We start from the raw sequence: 19,347 nt of genomic DNA on the forward strand, positions 1-19,347 counted from the left end.
TGTTAAGAAAAAATAAAATATATTAAAATTTTAAATAATATAATTTGTCTAATTAACTATTAAAACTTCAAGCAAACATCAAAATTTGAAATTTAATTTGAAATTTCAAATATTGCTATTGAGTCATGTAAAAAAAAAAAAGTGAATAAAATAATTGTTTTTAATTTGGTATTTTAAAAAAAATAATAAGTTACAATTTGGTAAAATTTTGTTTTCTATAATTGATCAACATCATTAAAAATATTTTAAAAAAATTAAAATCTAAATTTGACAAATAAAAACTATATATTAAGTAATTAAAATATTTGAATCAACATTGTATTTTTTTCCATATATAAATATTATCATTTTTTAATATTATTTATAGAAATACTAATCAATAATAAACTTGTTTTCGTTTGTAAATATAACACCAGTTAAATATTTGAATTAATCATAGTTTTCATAATTTTAATATTTTAATTAATCGTTATTAATAGTTATAAATAAATAGTAATTAAATAAATACATATTTGTAAAATCTCTCTTTCTTCCATATTTGGAAAATATTTATTTTAAAGTTATAAATAAATAATAATAATAACGATAACAATCATTAATTAATTTTTGATATTATATTTTGATAGTGATATCCCATTTTTTAGAGTTGAGATGATGCATTTATGGTCCTTGATGATGTAATAAAAAATAAAATAAAATAATGCTATTGAAAATGATGCGTTATGTGGCTTTTGACGCCTCACCAGCATGATCAGCTTTGGAATGAGCGACGACTTTAGGGCTATGAGCCGTTCGAGCCGCCTTGAGCTTCTTAGATTTTTTGGGGGTGTCAGGAGAAGAATGACGGCTAGGAGCATCAACATGAGCCTCGTCGAGCCTAATACCCTTTTGTTGTTTCTTCGGGGCTTCTTCAGCGTCGTCATCTACTTGTGCCTGAAAATTAGTACATGGAAAATATAAGATACATATGAAAGAGATATTTAATAAAATTTAGAATGAAGAAAACCTGAAGGGTATGAGTGAAATTTCTTCTGTGGTATTTTGGTTAGAACCTGTAGCTCCACTAGTCATGTCTCTAGTACGTTATTTGTGTTTGGCGGGTGGAGGAAGGTTAGCGAAGTAAGCATAAAATTCAAAGTGAAAAGTTGCGTAAATAAAACATAAATCTTGTCGCCTTCCACACCTTCATTTATCGGAGTTAGAATTCTGACATGTTTTATGTCAACAAGAAGATGCCCTTTGAAGTTATATAAGGTGTGCTTAGTTTGGACCACTCGACGAGCCGATTTTAAACTTTACTTTTTAAGCACATTCAAAAAAGGACCCACAAGGCCAATGTAGAAACTGGGGGCTAAACTCCAATGATATTTCCGAACTTGGTAAAGGTGGAAATCTTGGTGGGTACAATTTGAAGGCAAACTCATACATGTCTTTGTCTGTGAGGTAAGGCAAAAGCTTCAAATCAGGGAATTTCTTCATAAACTTTTCTTTCAAAGTAACAAAAGCGTCGCAAATGGTTTTATATAAGCACTCTGAATTGTATACAACTTCTAAGTACTTTTGGAAGGTTTGGATTTCTTTGATGTGTTGAGCTCTACCTTTCTTGAATTTTTGTTGCATGACAAGGAAAGCATCTGTTAGTATTTGAGATAATCTTATAGTTGAGTCGAAAGCTTTAGAATAATATTAAATCCACCAGTTTGGAATTCTTGAGTGCAGAAAAAATGATTGGAAGGATAAGTAAACAATTTTTTGCATAGTAAAGATTGGTATTTCAATTCCATTTTAAAATTGGGTGCATTACGTAGCCGTAGCATGAGTTTGGATGTTCAAGGCATGTGGAAGTAAGTCATCAACCTCGAAGCCACATAACAAATATATGTGTCAAGCATACACGATAAATCATGGAAGATTATTACAAGTCTAATAATATATACAGGTAATCCCGATGTCTGAATTAAGGGTCACAAAGTTCACATACAACATCCAAAACTTAAAATATTACATTCAGAGATCTTGTATACCATCTTTTTATTTTTTATGTATTTTATTGAAACAATTTATTTTATTTTACCTACTCTTTTATAATATTTTCCTTTATTTTCACTTTACATTTAATCCGACTCATCGGTAATTATGTCACAGGATTTACTAGTTGGTCTTATTTCTTAACGATTTAGGAAAAAAAGTACTCTGTTTTTTTAATTGTAAAAGTATGTGCATTTTTTTTAAAAATTTCTTAAACTCACACTCAAAAGAACTAGAACCGCCCTATCCTACTCTCATATCTTTGTTTTTGTCGAAACTTGTAAATTTTCACGCATTTATTTTCCTTTGTTCCTTTTTCCACTTCTATTTTTAGCAACTCTTTTCCTTCTTCTCCCCCTTCTCTCTCGCTCTCTTCTGTCATCAACAATGCCAAACCCATAACAACCACCAAATACAAACCAGGTACATTCACCTTCTTCCTCCCCTTTTTCTCATCCAATGTCCTTTTTTTCATTTCCATTTTTTCCCACCTTTTGAATTTCCCTGCATTTATCTCTTGTTTCCGTTACAAGTAACATTCACCGCTACACATTCTCACAATTTCTATTTTTCTTTTTTCCTCTTTTCAGAATCGCATTGGTGCCTTTTATGATTCCGGTGAAAAAGTTTCGATTTTTGGAATCCATCTGAAGAATCTGAAGAAACGCAATAAGTTACGTATGGAAAAAGAGGACCTTTGATGATAATTTCCATCTGGGGTCTTCTCATTCAAGAACCATCAATCAGAATTCACGGAAATGATCAAAAGGGTTGAATGTAATGGTTTCGGATTTAGGTTCAGCAATGATCAAAAGGGGTGTATTTATTTGATTCTTGTGTTGATTGCATGAGCAATGAGCATGAGATAGGTGTAGAAAACATGGATGCAAAAGAAGAAGGAGAACCTAATGAGGATAGGCCCACATCTCCAATGTGGGTTCTACAACAGATATCTGAAGGAGCCTTTAGAGTTGCGGGGGAAGCATTGCAAAATATGTATTCTGGTGGTGGATCAAACGTGCCTCAAGTAGGGCCTAGTGTTGCACATAGGAGAAGCCAGAGTGAACTTGTGACTAAAGATTTTCAACGTAGTAATAGTTTTCAGAAGTTAAAAGCTCATGTGCATAAGGCGTGGTGGGGAGGAAAATCGAGGGAAGAAGGTTTGCTAGCGAGTTTCAATCCCGAGGTCATGGCGAACCAGAAACGTCAGTGGTATCAGCTTCATCCCAAATCTATGGTATTCAAATTTTAGAATCAATTATATGTACTATATTTGTTTTGAAAATCTTCCTTGCCTGATTGAACTGCAAATAGTAATGGATTTTTAGTTTATTTCGATTTTTGTGTTTATACTATTTGATATTGTACAATTGTATTGCGCAGACTGTTCTTATATAGAACATAATATAGTTAACTGTGTCATACAGGTAGATGAGTAATGTGTGTATTGTCTAATGCTTACATTTATTTAGGAAGTCCTTCTTGTAGACTAAGTAGCATTAGCATTCAAGCATTTTTGCATTAGCTTTTAGGAGGTGACTTTGTGTCCCCTAAACATGTTTATCAGAAATGTGAACTTATCAGTCTGTTGAAGTAAGTCATTGTGAATATTACTGTAGGATTGTATGAATTATAAGGAGCCAACCTCGCTCTTTGAACATTTTGTGGTTGTGGGACTGCATCCAGATGCTAATTTGGAAGTCGTGGAGCACGCATTTGCAAGAAGGAAGAAATGGGAAAGAGAGACGGAAAACGATGAAAATCTAGACTACAGAATACCGCAGCAACAAAGGCCGCCAGAACCAACTTTGGAACCTCAGGTTTGTTAGATATCAGTCTCTTTAATAGACACATATTTGAGAGAAAAGGAAATTTTGTTATAAAAGGAAGAAAGCACAACTAAAAGAGGATAAGATATCCTACAAAGCAGAAGTAATAAAAGGAAACCAAGAATAAAAGAGATTGACTACTTGTCAAGTTTCTCTGCATAGTAGATATGGAAAATATTTAATTAAAATTGGTCTTTGATTATCTGTTGATAAATTTTGAAGGTTGATTTCTAGAATCCTGTAAAAGATATTCAGGGATATAGGCATTATGCATATCTGTTTTCTGGTTCTTTTAGGAATTTCAATGATCAATTTCACCACATTTAATAAATATAGTTGGAATATTGCATTCATAGTTTGATGGCTAAAAGGGATTATTTAAGTCTTGAGTCTGCTGCTCTCAAGCAAAGAATCTTTGCTTACAAATAAGTTGATGGGGGTAACAATTGGTGGTTATCGCATGACAACTTATGTCGTGGGCGCTAAAAATTTATTAAAGTATTTATGTTTGGCTAAGCATAAAGTAATTTGTTTAGATAATCTATCGTAAGGAGCCTATTAGAATACGTCAAAAACAACTTATAGGCATATGTTATTATCTATTTTTCAGGCTCTTTTATATGATGAGCTAAACTCAAATAAGCTTTTCCAGATGTCCCATTAGTGTGTTGTTATGGATTAATAGGCTCCTTATAGCTGATACATTTTTTGTCAACTTGCAGATATTGTTCAAATATCCTTCTGCGAAGAGGATGACAGTGCGTTTGAAAGATTTAGCCTCCTTTTGCTTTCCGGGAGGTGTTAGGGTCTGTTTCACACTGTTTATATATTTTATCAAATCTGTCCTTTATTTGCTACCTTAAAAACTGTTTACTAGCTTTCCTCTTTTGCTTTTGGAGGTACAAAATCGATCCTCTCTCTGCTTGTTAGTCTTGCCCCTTTTCTGAAATTACGACAAAATCATTTGTTTTCTTTAGTTTGCCATACAAAAAATTGCTTGATCATGCTGATAAATGAAATTAGAATTTTCTATTTTGTTTTTTATTGTTATATTGCAACACTAGAACATAATTTATACCACTCCAGATCTGGATTAGAAGTCTGTGCAATCTAGAAAAACCTTTCCCATGAGACTAATACTATTCTGCTCTTACCTTTCACTTTTATGATGTCTATTAAAACGTAAGTTTGATATATTTTTTGGGTAGAATTTGGCCTTTTGTTTAGCAAGATGAAAATAACACTTCTCGTAAACCCTAAACCCTAAACTATTTATGTTATGAAAGCTGCTGCTATTTTCACCACAAATTGTTACATTGTTAAAATACTGACATTGATTTACAGGCAGGGTTGTTGGAGAGGACTCCATCTCTAAGTGAGCTAAACGAGCTAGTCTATGGACAGGTAAGAAGATAAGTATCCTTTTGAAAGACATAACTTTTTCTCTTGATGAGCTAGTTAAAGAAATTAATCATCTTTGATTTGTCAAATACAATGTTTTAAATGGTAAATTGTTCATACTATACACGTGTAATTTAATACCATGTCCTATTAAGGCGTGGATATGAAGAGAAATTTTCAAAAGCTTTATATTTCTTGATATTTCATTTTTGTTTAAAAGTAGCATGAGTCAGTCCAATTCTTATCTTCTAATTAACATTACATTGAGCGCTCATTAGCTCAGCACCTTTGAGGCCAAAGATAAAAATTTCTTTTTGCTTACTCTCCACAGCAGCATTTGGGAAGAGATGATCTATCGTTTATCTTTACACTCAAGGTAACTTTTGTATTGGCATCTTCTGTCAACTCTAAGTATTTAGCTTCATATTGTTAGCAAAGAAACACACACAGTTCAAAATAGTAATGTTACAACTCAAACTGCTGCCTGCTGGTGAGAACTGAAGAACCAAGAATAAACTTTTCATTTGCGACACCCTTCCTTATGGACAAGCTCATTGAGATTGAAACAAGGATGAGACACAAACATAAAGTAGAGCATTGAACACATATTGTTGTGGATTACATTTTCAGTTTTTCCTTATTTATTTCCTGTAATGAGTAGCAGTATGAAATAAATATTGGCAATTGAAACATAATATTTGATCAGGCAGCAGACAGTACAACACTTTATGGAGTTTGCTTACATGTGCCTGAAATTGTTCAGAGGCCCCCTGGTATTTTAGGCACATCTTCTCCTTCTTCTTTTCCCTCTGGGTTATGCAGCCGTTTTCTGGTTTCCGCACCTCGCTGTTACTGTCTTCTGACTAAAATTCCTTTCTTTGAGTTACACTTTGAGATGTTAAACAGGTTATTTCCTTTCATTGACTCGACGTCATGCTTATTGCACTATGGTTTTTCCTAGTTCCAATAGTGTTTGTTATTTCTTACTTGGATGCAGTCTTATTGCACAGGAGCGTCTGAACCGGATTACTCAGTTTGTAAATGAGATTACTCTCTCTGGTTGCATTCCATCGACGCCCAAACTAGATGACCAATTGAGTTCATCTACTAACTCCCCAGAGAGGCAGTCGTTTAGTGACTGGATGGCTTGTGCAATACCTCTTGAGGGTGCAGCAGTCATTACCGCTGCTGCTGCTGGACTTATATCTGATGATGAAATCCCACAATTATCACCCAAAATATGGGATTCTCGCTGTCAATCCCCTATTAGTGTGACTGCTAGTGATGCCTCAGATTGTTGTCAGTATAGGGATATAGATAAAGATGGCAAGAAGAATCTGCAAGATCATGATACATGTGCTTTTGAGGGACCAGAAGCTCATGATTCTGTGGAAAGAATGCATGGAAATTCTGAAGGTGGCCAAGTTTCTTCCAGTGTTGGAACACCTGTATCTCCTCAGGGTCGCACCTTGGAGCGTCTTGGAAGTTCTGAGTCACTTTTCAGGTGGGAGATTTATGATTTATACTATTCTAGGTTTTTACTTTTGATACACTGTCATCATAATCACAATCTTTTTCTTTTGATTTATGCTGCTGAGATATGTGTTTGGTAATTATATATATATATATATCCTCCTCTTGGTACATAATTTTTTCAGATATGATAAATAGTTCACTCATCTATCTTCTTTGCTACTGATTTTTTGTCTGACATTTGATGTTCAATTTCAACATCATGTTGTCTTCATTGGCAGTCCAGTTAGAAGCATTGTGTCCGAAGATGATGATCCTCCTTTTTCAAACAATGAAATCGATAACGGAGATGAGTTGTTGATGGAATGGGCTATGGTTAGTGAAAACAGTTTTCCATTTTGTTTTGCACTAATTAGATTTAGGTGATGCTGGATTAGCTTTTAACATATTTTCTTTGGTGTGAATGGCTTTGATAGGAGCATAAGAATGATTTACTACAGATAGTGTGCAGATATCATGCTCAAGCTATTCCACCTCGAGGAAGTGAATTTGTCTTCCACCCTCTTGAACATTTACAAGCTATTCAATATATACGACATTCAGTTGCTTCTCTTGGCTTCAAAGAAAATTGTTTAGATTGTTCTGAACCAACTGAGGTAATTCTCAAGTCATTTAGGATTTAGGGTTAGGGTTTATCCACAAATATGTGCATTATTAACAGCACTACTTTTGTAAAAGGTCATTGCAAAGTTGGCAGCTGCTGAGGAAGCCCTTTCATTATCAGTATGGACAACTTCAACTACTTGTCGAGTTCTATCCCTTGATAGTGTAAGCACATATTCCAATTGAAGTTCAGCCATGTGCGATTCATTCAATTTGCTGTAACAACTGTAATGGTACTTTCTTGATTGATTAAAATTTTTAATACATGTTACTTGCAGTTGCTGGCATTAGTTACAGGAGTGTTGTTGGAAAAACAGGTTGTAATAGTGTGCCCAAATTTGGTAAGTTTTTGAAGCAATGATACTAATCAATGGTCATTATTTGTTGATGTGGATTAATTTGGATTGCTTTAGAGAGCCTTTCATTTTTGGCAATTTTTGACACAATGCAGGGTGTTCTATCTGCAGTAGTGCTTTCTCTAATACCCATGATTCGTCCATTTCAGTGGCAGAGTTTACTGCTTCCGGTGAGTCAGTGGATTCAAAAAGCTCTGGTTGCAGATTTTCCTTGGGGATTTCCCTCATAAGTCTAACAATATGTTGGCCATGCTTTTCAGGTTTTGCCAGCAAAAATGATTGATTTTCTTGACGCCCCAGTTCCATATATTGTGAGTTTCCTTTTACTTGCCGTTCTATAAAATATGCTGTTTCATGTTATATTTTTGGTATTTATCACTGCTGTGTGAAATTCATGTCCACATCACACATGGAAATTACTTCATAATAGTGTTACTGGCATATATATTTTTTTCAATAAATGTCTTTGTTGCTTTTACCGACGTGAGTTTTAATAAAAAGCATGGGTACACAGTGCTGAAGTAGTAGTGGTATGATATGACAAAGATACATGGATATGAGAATTTATGAAAGAATTTAAAATCAAGATACAACACAATATTTATGTATACACACACAAAATGTAAGACATTCACATCACTAATTGCTCATGGATACAGAAACATATCACTAGTCAGTATATGATGATCACAGTTTACGAAGACAACTTATACTTGTGATTATAACTAGTATGTGTAGTTATGTATCTTTCCTTCACTCATATCGGATATATTATTCCTACAATGAATGTGTCTCATGAAAACATACAACTTCAAGTCTTTAGTTGGTTAAACAAATTGAAAATACTTCGTATCTATATGCTGGTTATCGTTAGTTAGTAAGACATTCCAAAGATGTATCAGAGAAGTATTGGGGAAATACTTTTTAAAAATTAAAGAAATTGTTGGATACTTTTTGGGTATGTATTGGGAAGTGTCAGTTGTGTATCAATATCGTCACATCAATACTTTTCTATTTTATGAAGTATCTGGACTTCATAATGATAATGCTTTTGCATTGTATTGTATTGAGGATCAGTGTGTTCATGTTAGTAATATTACTTATTTTTTTTTAAAAATGTGAGGATGATACCGTGCTCTTTTATGCCGCTTTATTTGAATGTTGAAGTTATGCCTTCTCTTTCTCCAGATTTTTGTAAAATTTGAAAGAAAAAATAAAACAAAAAATAGGAGAGGAGAGAGATACAGTGAGAAAACTAAGGTTGGATCAGTAAAATGCTGTCTATATAGTAAATAATGTTAAATGTTCCTACATGGAGTATAATTTCAAAGAGAAAAAACTTTATTTATTCTCTGTTTGTGGAAATTTTTATTGGCTGACAACACGTGTTTTTAGTATTTAAGAATATACTCACCGTTTATTCAATTTTCCAATGTTTTTGCAGGTTGGCATACAACATAAACCAGATGATTTGTATATTAAAACAAGTAATCTTGTTGAAGTAGACGTACTGGAAAATCAGGTTTGTAATGACATTTTAAAGATAACATGGTCCACGTGAAAAATGGAAAGTCTTTCGCAAGCCTGCAACATTTACTTGTTTTTCTTCTTGCAGGTTAAAATGTGTCATTTGCCTAGACTTCCACGGCAAAGGGATCTTGTTTCTCAGTTGACTCCAATTCATGCCAGACTTTCAAGTGAAAGTGCAGTTGCTAAAAAGCATCCTATACATAGGTGCAACGAAATCCAGGTTTTTTTAGTTTCTATACTGGAATTCTCCTCTCTTTCAAATTCGAAAAAATAGTGTTAATTTTATCTATATATGATTCATGCATATAAAAACCAGCAGTTTTTCAGCTTCTAGCCTCTAGTGTTTCTTCCACTAGTGGCATCTCCTAATTTGTATTTGTTGCAGGCCGAAATTGCAACTCAGTTTTTGAATGTCGTGTGGCACTATTTGGAGTCACTTTGTTCGAATTTGAAATCGCATACGATAACTAGTGTACAATCGAATCACGACAGGGTAACATAACTAAGTTATTGTTATGATTTCTATTTCTATATATTTTCAAATAAATAAGAATACGTAGTTTGGCCCCATTTTCCTAGCTCATCCTTGATTTCTTTTTCTCAGGTTTCTTTACTTCTTAAAGACACCTTCATCGACTCCTTTCCTCTGAGGGACCAGCCATTCATTAAGGTAACAACAACTCAAAGGAAAATTTCACTCTACATGAGCATTGAAATTGTTGTTTGTAGGTAGTCGTGCATGTGGCAATCTAAGTTCATGAATCCTTGGCTTTGCAGCTTTTTGTAGATACACAGCTATTCACTGTTTTATCAGACTCTTATCTATCGAGCTTTGAGAGCGGCAAATCATAGTCTTCTTCCATCTGTCTGACGTGTTAACAAAAGGGTGTTTATCTGTTAGACATGACTGATTGTTGATACTGAGGATGTGCTCATAATTACATCGATTAATCGAGTCCTCCTCGATTGCATGGGTTGGAATGGCCAACAGGGGCGAAGTACAATGGTTCAAAAAAATTGTATCATGTTGATAGGAAAGTTGACTGAATATAGGTTCTTGGGTTTAGGTGCTCATTGTTCACTAATTGACTTGTTGTGAGTATATATACATTTCATTTGTTTTTGGATTATGATAACAATGCCGGATGGTCTTTTTCTTCCATAGGATAAATTATGGTTTCACTTATAATTTGACAGAATAATATTAGAAGGCAAAACCATCAGAATATTTTGACGATGAAAATTTAAACTCCGTATAACAAACAATTATTCGATATGTATCAATATTATTTAGAATCATGATTGATTTCAAGAGAAATAAACTAAGAGACGATTAAATTGATTCGAATTATTCCGATGAAAAAATATTAATTACAATGAATAAATCATACACTTTATATAGTGATTATGTCCAAGTCTATAAATTTTAACTAACAAGTTGCAAAACTAACTAATATCTACATATAACAAAATATAACAAGTCTAACATATATAGTATAATATAAGAGAAAAGATGCATTGCCTATTAATACAAGTATATCTCCTAAACATGCAATGCAAAATAGTGAACAAAACCAACAAAATGACATGATGTTCTATATGACCATAATTTATCCGAAGCACCTCTATAAGAACTAGCCTAAGAGCGAAGTACAATGATACTACTTTTTAGAATTTTGAATGTAACAAAGATGATAGGACCCGATCAGAATGGATCGTTTTGCCCTGTAATTTGTTGGACTAGTGAAAGGGGGAGTATACCTGCAAGGTACTCCGATGTCAAAGTGAGAAAGAGAATAAATGAGCGCAACTACGAAAGAGTGAAAGTATGAATAATGAATACCTGCCCTCTTGTGAAAGAGGGTATTTATAACCCTGATGCTGGGCTAAGATCTGCTGCTTTGGGCTGGATTGTTGGAGGCCCAAGACAGGAGACTGTCAGGATCCTTCGTGGTGGGACAGAGTCAGCAAGTGAACTCTGGATGGACTGTCCGTGGGGTTCGGAGTGGCCAGACCAGTTCTCTCGCTAGACAGTTGACTTCGTGCTCTACGTGGGGAACGTGGGTTTTGAGTTCCAACGGTTAGAAAGGAGTCAGCGTTCAATTGGACCTTAGCGCCGAATTGGGCTTGGCCGGCGATGGACCTGCTCGGCCCAGTCCAGAACAAAAGATAACATCAGGTTTCTAATCCAAGACTTCGCATTTGTGTGTGTGAGTTTCTAGTAATTAATACAACTTTGTTTACATATTAAATGATTTGCATTTGTGTGTGAGTTTCTAATAATTAAGGGTGGAAATAGGCCAGACCAAAAACAGAGACCTACAAAGCCTATACAGGTTCAGGTCAGACCACACATTTTTTTAAATAGAAAAGGTCTAGGCTTGTTATGTTTTGTACTTTGAATTAAAATACTTAAAATAAAACTTGGTTATCTTAAAGAATTTGTAAAAATAAGATAAAAACACCTGATGAACATTGTTTTCATAAGTTCTCTTAAACAAATACTCTCATAGAACTTATGCTAATAGGTAAGTTAAAAATAAGTCAATGCAAACAAAGTTTTAGTCTCTTGGTCTTTTAGTTAGTTAGTCTATTTAAATATTATCTTAATAGCTTATTTACATATGTTTAAAACAAATAAGCTTTTATATAGGCTAATAGGCTAACCAGACCTTCGAAAAGACCAAGCTCAGGCCTAAAAATAAGTCTATGACAGATTACAAACCAAGCTTAAGCTTCGATTTTTTTTACAGACCAGACTCAGGTTTGGCAAAACCTAACTCGGCTCAGCCTATTTCCACCCCTACTAGTAATTAATATAACTTTGTCTACATATTAAATCATTAGACGATAAGAGATAAGGGATTTATGGATGGTGACAAAAAAAACCCTCTATTTTCACAATCTTACTACAATGATAGTAGATAAAAAACATGATTACTAGACTCAGAACTGTTGGCTGTTGAAGCCTAAGATATACTCCTCTGGTCATTATTATAAGCAAAGATTCTATTTTTAAGTTCATTGAGTAATGAATGTATCTGGTCTACATAAAAGACCAGATACATTCATTATTCAATGAATCTAAAAAGAGAATATTTACTTATAATAATGATCAGAGGAAATATTAATCAACATGTCCTGAAATTCTATAAAGATGTTACATTCAATAACATTTAAGCACTTTCTGATATCACTCAGAGATCCATTCATCACCTTCTAATATCACTGATGCTAATAATGACTTTATCACCAAAATTCATCTTTACGAAGAAATCCAACATATTGTGTTCAATATGGATGTATGATCTTCTCCAGACATGGTTGATTTGAAGGATGACTTTTTTAGAACTAATTTTTAGAACTAAATAGATATATAATTGGTAATGATGCGGTTTACCCAGTTTTTCAAACAACGACTGTGGCTATAGCCACACCAAAAATTTTAATTTCTTATATATAATTGTCTATCAAATATATATATAATTTATTGTCACATAAACTGAATAATAAAATAAGTGTCGTGTCTAATAAATTTAATTATAAAGAGAGAAAAATGTTTTAAATTAATTTTGAACAAAGTCTACTTATATTTAGTTTTATTTTTTAATTTTTTTATCAAAACAATGTCGCTTTGTCCGAGAAAAAACATGTAATTTGTCGATTTTCAAAAATCATCGGTTCGTTGGTTTTTACTAGTTTTGTTCGATTCAGGCCGACTCTCACTAGTTTAATAGCTTATTCAATCCAGCAGTCGAATCAAACAAACGACCCTTCTTATTCTCGGCTCGTTTAGCTCGTGCAGTCCGATTTTTAAAACATCGTCACCATCTCTTAAATTTATTTATCTTTTATATTTGCTAATCATTCATATTTGTATACCTCTTAAATTTATCTATCACTTCTATATTTGCTAAATATTCATATTTGATAGATAATTTTCATAATAAATGTATTGTTGTTTTAAAGATTATTATTTTTATTTTTAATATAATTTAATTTACTATCTCCGGTCTCATTTATAAGAATAGGTTTTTTTATTGATAGATTGAATAAATAATGTATCTAGACAATATATTGTCTAGATACATTATTTATTCAATGTATCTAAAAAGGGAATTTTTTCTTATAAATAAGACTAGAGAGGGTATTATTTTTTTTATATTTAGCCACGTCAATCTGTAATGTCTGGATTTACCCCTGGATATATCCTCCCCAATCTCAATTCTAGCCATGTTATCCTCATTCCTAAATTCACAAGTGCATATGTCATTGAGAATTACATCCCCTGGGCCCTAGAGAACTTTCAGTTTAAAGTGATCACTAACATTCTAGCGGTTAAACTTGCTACTTATTTCCTAAAATAAAATTTGAGCGTCATAGAGGCTTTATAAAAGATAGACACATATTTGAGTGTGTCCTATCCGCATCACTTTAGAGGCCACTAACTTACTTGACAATAAGTCTTTTGGAGAAAACATTACTATGAATATTATCGTCAAAAAGACCTTTTACATTATTGATTGGAATTTCCTCCTCAAAGTTCAGAGCACCGTTGGATTCAACAATAAATTTTGCAATTAGATATCCATCATTCTTGTGTTTGCACAAATTTTTGGAAAATAATTTTTAATTTCTTATTAAAGTTAACTTGCAGGAATCGGCTACAAAATCTTAAAACTTTGTTTAAGTTTCAAATGGTTTTTTGTCTTTGAATTGGATATGAAAACTGGGTAAAGACTTAGAAATCCAGATAAAATAAACAAAGTAAAAACACTTTGACAAAACAAAATGCAAGATCAAAAGCTAAAATGTAAATTGCTTTGAATTGAAATTGGAACGAATGCATACATTTTCAGAAGTCACTCGTTTCTCTCTTATGTGGATACTTTGAGCTTTTCTTACAATGTTATAAAATGTGACCTCTAAAATTGAATACAACATCTACTTATATAGGTATTAAAAATAATTGCTACTACACGTTCGACTAATCACAACTTGCCACATATCTGCTTCATGTAAAATTGCTTTTTGACAACTTCTACACGTCCTTAACAATTGCTTGCACGAACTGATCATTTCAACTGTCTAACCTTAGACACTTTGTCAAAAAAAATTAGCTAAGTCCTGATACGATCTCTCTGCAGACCTCGACTAATCTTTCCAGATTTTCCAAACAAACGCTCTTCGACAGTCAACCCTTTCGACTATTCTCTCTATCTCTTAGCTCTTTTAGGTTTTAAAAACTAATAAGCTTTTATTCATGCCTTCATGCTCTATTCAAAAATTTATGGCCAACAAATTGTCCCCCTCCCCCCCTAAAAGGCCAATTTTGATTCAGACCACTTTCAACTTGGGCCTTTTTCTTTTCTAGCGAATTTTTGATACTAGATCCATTTGTTGATTTCACTTGTCATGATGACTACTTTCTGCACTGCAATTCTCGAGGATTCTCCATCACTTTGTATGATTACCTATACATAGGTAATGGATTTTCAAACCACCACCACCACTAACTCTCCCACTTTCTGGAAACAGAAACGTTTCTAACCTACACGTAGACGCCACTTGTTCACTTTCAAACACGTTCCCCTCCTCAATAAATACTCTCCTCAATTTTTAGAGCACTTCTTCTTCTACATTCTTATTTTCTACAGCTTTCTAAACCAAAAAAAATTATTTTCCTTTGCTTCCTTCTTTCCATATCATCATGGCAACTTCTCTATCTAAGGTGAGCACTGGTGATAACCCTGTAGCTTTTGTGCTTACAGAGGAAAAAGTCTCAACATTATTACTCAACCACCCTCTACCGAAAAATCCAAAGTGATGAAATGACAACCATAAATCCTCACCCCCTTTGTTGTTGATGAGAAACTTTGTGCTTTCAATGAGCCATATCCATATGCAAAGACGCGTCCTACAAAAGTCCAAAAATACTTGCCTTGTTTCACTCCTGCAACTCCACCAGCTTTCGAAAAAGGACCTCTTGATTTGAAGTTTATGGACCCCAATGCTAGGATTTTTCGATTTATGTCTGCTTCAAATAACAAAGATTATTCAGCTTGGCTCAACAAGGTTCAAGCAAAATGCAAGGCACAATGGGCAGAAGCTGGCATTTTCGACGCCATTCAACTATCAAGGAATGTTCATAAAATCAATCCCTGCATGATTCTTGCCTTGATTTCGACCAATACTTTCCAACTTCCTTATGCGATGATGATGCCCACTTTGTTCGACGTGGCCTTTCGCTTTTGGCCAAAATCTTTGACCCAACCTTGTCCACTGAAAACGAGTTCAACTTCGACTGTGCGAGCCTCAAACTTTATATAGCTGACCACCATGTCAAGAACACTAAAGAGGTTTCCGACATGGAACATATTGCTTTCTTTACACTATGGCTTTCCTACTTTCTCTTTTTCCCAAGATCATTGCAAATAATCAAAGGCTTCATCCCCTTGGCGATCCAAATTCACGAGGGTCGACAGATTTCTGTGGACAAACTTTTGTTGTCATATTTATACCAACACTTGGGTTTTGCTCCCTTGAAGATAAAGCTTCTCCCTACTGCTAATAGATCATTGGCTCTTTCAGGGCCTTTCTGATTATTACATTGGCTAAATGCCACCTTTGAAGACAAACTCGGTTATCTTATATCATAAGCGATTATGCGTGTGTCTGAGAATAAACCCATCGAAGGCATGAGGTTTGCCTTGACTACTCTTCTAGAAACTCCCAACATGTATATCCTCATGAAATATATCAATCCATTTCTTGAAACAACAATCTTTGTTTAAGTTATGGCTCTCAAGCTTGGCATTAATGATGCGAGTTATCCTTCTTATAAATTATAAAATTGTTTTTTATTAATGATGAAAAAATAAATTAGAAAAAGAATAATAAATAATAAAATAATTTTTATTTAAAATAACTTTTTTAAAAATAAATATTAAAAACAATCAATTTATTTTTAAAAAAAAAAATTAAAAACAATATTAAAAATTTGATCATTTTTATATTGAATAAATAATATATTTGGACAATATATTATCCAAATAGTATCAAAAAAAATATATATATTATCCAAATACATTAATTATTCAATGTATCTAAAAAGTTAACTAGTATTTTTTAAAAAAATTATTTATTTTCTTCACCATTTTAGGAATTTCTTAATGGACATTCGTGATATCTAATTAAATAAAAGAGAAAATATCATCAAAAATTAAAACGACGCGTTTAAATTAAACCCTCTTTGAAAGAACAAAAATACTTGAGAAATAGCGCGACGACGTTACTTCGCTTCGTGACTTCATCACCCAACGAAACCAGGGTTTTTCCGTTAGGGTTTTGTTTTCGTTTCGCACTCTTCCATTGTAAGAGAAGCTGCAAATATCGCGTTTTCCTCTTCGTCGCATTCATCGAAATTCACAGTAATGTCCCTTCCTACTTAACCCTTGCTTTCATTACAGTAGACTCATACACTTTTAGTTTATAGTTTCACTGTATTTGATATTTCATTTGTTATCGCCAATGCTGTTTATTCTCGTCATTCTCTTCAACTTTCGATATTGAATTTGATTGATTGATTGATTATTAGTTATTATACTTTGTTTGATACCAACAGGATATTTTTGAATTTCAGGTTGAACTATGGCTGATTTAGATGATTGGCTTCTGGAGGCTGCTGGGGTAAACAGACATTCTCCCCCGACTAGGAGGGATGGAGAACCTTTGGATGGTGGGAGTGATTCTGATTCGGATTCCGATTCTGATGATGAGCGTGATTATCGGGAGAGAAAGACGGCTCAGGTTCCTCTAAAGAAGAGAGGGAGAGAAGATGATAGTGATGATGATGTTGAAGATGGTCGTTCTGTGCGTGAGGGGGACAGCAGTGATGGCTCTGATGTTGGTGATGATCTTTATAAGGATGAGGATGATAGACAGAAACTTTCTGAGATGACTGAACTTCAAAGAGAGATGATTTTGTCGGAAAGGGCTAATAAGAAAGATGATAAGGATTTTTTGGGTAAGATGGCATTGAAGCGCGAGAAGGGGAAAATGGCAACTGTATCTAGAAGAGAGTCTCCGCCTCTTCCGTCTTCTCGTGTGCGGTCGTCTGCTAGATCTGCTGATAGGTCAGCTGCGAAGGACGGTGCGTTAAATGAACTGCGTGCTAAAAGGTTGAAACAGCAAGATTCAGATGTGAAACATAAGGTGAAAGAGGGGTCTAAAAGTGCGGGAACGGGGATTTATTCGCAGAAAAGGAGACCTTACTTCAGTGGTTCAAGCCGTAGCGGAAGTGAGAGTAGGTCCCATAGTGATGATGAAGATTCGGATGGAGATGGAGGGATTATTGACAGCGATGATGATGATAAGATAACTTCTGAAAAGCCTTCTTTTGAAGACATACAGGAAATCACCATTCGAAGGTCAAAACTTGCAAAATGGTTAATGGAACCATTTTTCGAGGAGTTAATTGTAGGTTGTTTGGTAAGGGTTGGTATTGGTAGGTCAAAGAATGGACCTATCTACAGACTCTGCGTTGTGAAAAATGTGGATGCATCAGATCCAGACCGGGTGTATAAATTAGATAACAAAACCACTTACAAGTACTTGAATATTGTATGGGGAAATGATTCTTCTGCTGCTAGGTGGCAAATGGCTATGATTAGCGATTCTCCCCCTCTTGAGGAGGAGTTTAAACAGTGGGTTAAGGAAGTAGAGCGTAGTGGTGGCCGGATGCTGACAAAGCTAGATGTGTCTGAAAAAAAGCAAGCCATTCAGAAGATCAATAGTTTTGTTTACTCAGCAGCTACTGTGAAGCAGATGTTAGAAGAAAAAAAATCTACCTCGTGGAGGCCTTCAAATGTCGCAGCCGAGAAGGACCGGTTGAGAACAGAGTTGGAAATAGCACAAAGCAAGAATGATGCAGCCGGAGCAGAGAAGATCAGGACAAGACTACAAGAATTGGAAGATTCACGGAAAGCTGAGGAGAAGGATGCCAAGGCTTTGAGGCTTTCTGAGATGAACAGAAAGAACAGGTTTGAGAACTTCAAAAATGCATCTGAATTGAGGCCAGTAAATAAAGCTTTGAAAGCAGGGGAGGCAGGTTATGATCCCTTTTCAAGGAGATGGACTAGATCAAGAAACTACTATAATTCAAAACAGGTTGAAGAGGCTGCAGCTGGAAATAATAGTTCTGGTGATGCAGTTGGTGATAGAGGCAGCAATGGGACGGGAGCAGGCATGGTGGCCACTGCTGAAGCTTTGGAAGCTGCTGCTGATGCTGGAAAATTAATCGACACAAGGGCTCCAGTGGACCAAGGGACGGAGTCAAATGTACTGCACAATTTTGAGCTGCCAATATCATTAGCCATACTACAAAAGTTTGGTGGAGCACAAGGAGTTCAGGCAGGGTTTATGGCAAAAAAACAGAGGATTGAAGGAATTGTTGGATTTCGAGTCCCAGAAAACGATGGAAGGAGTCATCAGTTGACATTAACAGTTAGTGATTACAAAAGAAGAAGAGGGATTTTTTGAAATTTGTTGAAGTGACAATTTTTCTTTAGGTTCACTCTTTTCAAGGCAAAAGTTGGTTTGTATTTTCTGCAGGTTTTGAAACTGATCATAGAGTTTTCAATCTGTGACAAACTCTTAGGATTCAAGTATAGATTTGTAGTTTGCTAAAAGAGCATGACTAGACAACCCTATTACCATGGACAACATCAAAGTTTTGCTGCAAAAATAATTTTATATTTCGAGACAAAGACATTCCTGTTTTCTTTATTATTTAAGTTGCATGAAACATTTCAATTCATTACAAAGTAAAGAAGTATCAAGACTTGGAAGTATACTGCATATTAACTGTATTTATTCATTATGATGAGAAAATTCAGACGGTGGATTGAAGGTTTTAAAGGCTCAACCTGATGATTTTGCATGATTCAGGTTTTGGAAATTAGATATAAGCTCAAGGTGACAATGTTTTAGGTGAGAACACTCTCAACTATGTATGTACATGACTTGGGTTCCAAACCTCACCCGGGTCTAGAGTCGATACGACTTGG

The 19,347-nt window shown here is 34.4% G+C and overlaps 2 protein-coding genes across 4 annotated transcripts; both read left to right on the top strand.

Annotated features, from left to right (window-relative positions):
- The first annotated feature begins 2,314 nt into the window (after window positions 1-2,314).
- Window positions 2,315-10,410, top strand: LOC131612424 (uncharacterized). Of its 3 annotated transcripts, none has more exons than XM_058884214.1 (19): window positions 2,315-2,451; window positions 2,619-3,265; window positions 3,648-3,848; window positions 4,580-4,663; window positions 5,202-5,261; window positions 5,590-5,634; window positions 5,965-6,164; window positions 6,256-6,762; window positions 7,013-7,106; window positions 7,208-7,387; window positions 7,470-7,559; window positions 7,673-7,735; window positions 7,846-7,920; window positions 8,011-8,061; window positions 9,195-9,272; window positions 9,366-9,500; window positions 9,666-9,773; window positions 9,885-9,950; window positions 10,058-10,410. In XM_058884214.1, the coding sequence occupies exons 2-19, from the start codon at window positions 2,876-2,878 to the stop codon at window positions 10,130-10,132; spliced, it is 2,502 nt and encodes an 833-aa protein (XP_058740197.1). In that variant the 5' UTR covers window positions 2,315-2,451; window positions 2,619-2,875; the 3' UTR covers window positions 10,133-10,410. The 3 variants fall into 3 exon arrangements, with proteins under 3 accessions (XP_058740197.1, XP_058740198.1, XP_058740199.1); XM_058884215.1 differs by having other exon boundaries at window positions 5,593-5,634; XM_058884216.1 differs by lacking the exon at window positions 2,315-2,451 and having other exon boundaries at window positions 3,122-3,240.
- Window positions 10,411-16,557: 6,147 nt separating this feature from the next.
- On the top strand, window positions 16,558-19,033 carry LOC131610043 (protein RTF1 homolog). Its single transcript, XM_058881903.1, has 2 exons — window positions 16,558-16,710; window positions 16,923-19,033. Exon 2 carries the CDS (start codon window positions 16,931-16,933, stop codon window positions 18,818-18,820), a length of 1,890 nt encoding a protein of 629 aa, XP_058737886.1. The 5' UTR covers window positions 16,558-16,710; window positions 16,923-16,930; the 3' UTR covers window positions 18,821-19,033.
- Window positions 19,034-19,347: the final 314 nt, after the last annotated feature.

This window comes from Vicia villosa, linkage group LG6, assembly GCF_029867415.1.
Source record: "Vicia villosa cultivar HV-30 ecotype Madison, WI linkage group LG6, Vvil1.0, whole genome shotgun sequence".
NCBI lineage: Eukaryota > Viridiplantae > Streptophyta > Magnoliopsida > Fabales > Fabaceae > Vicia > Vicia villosa.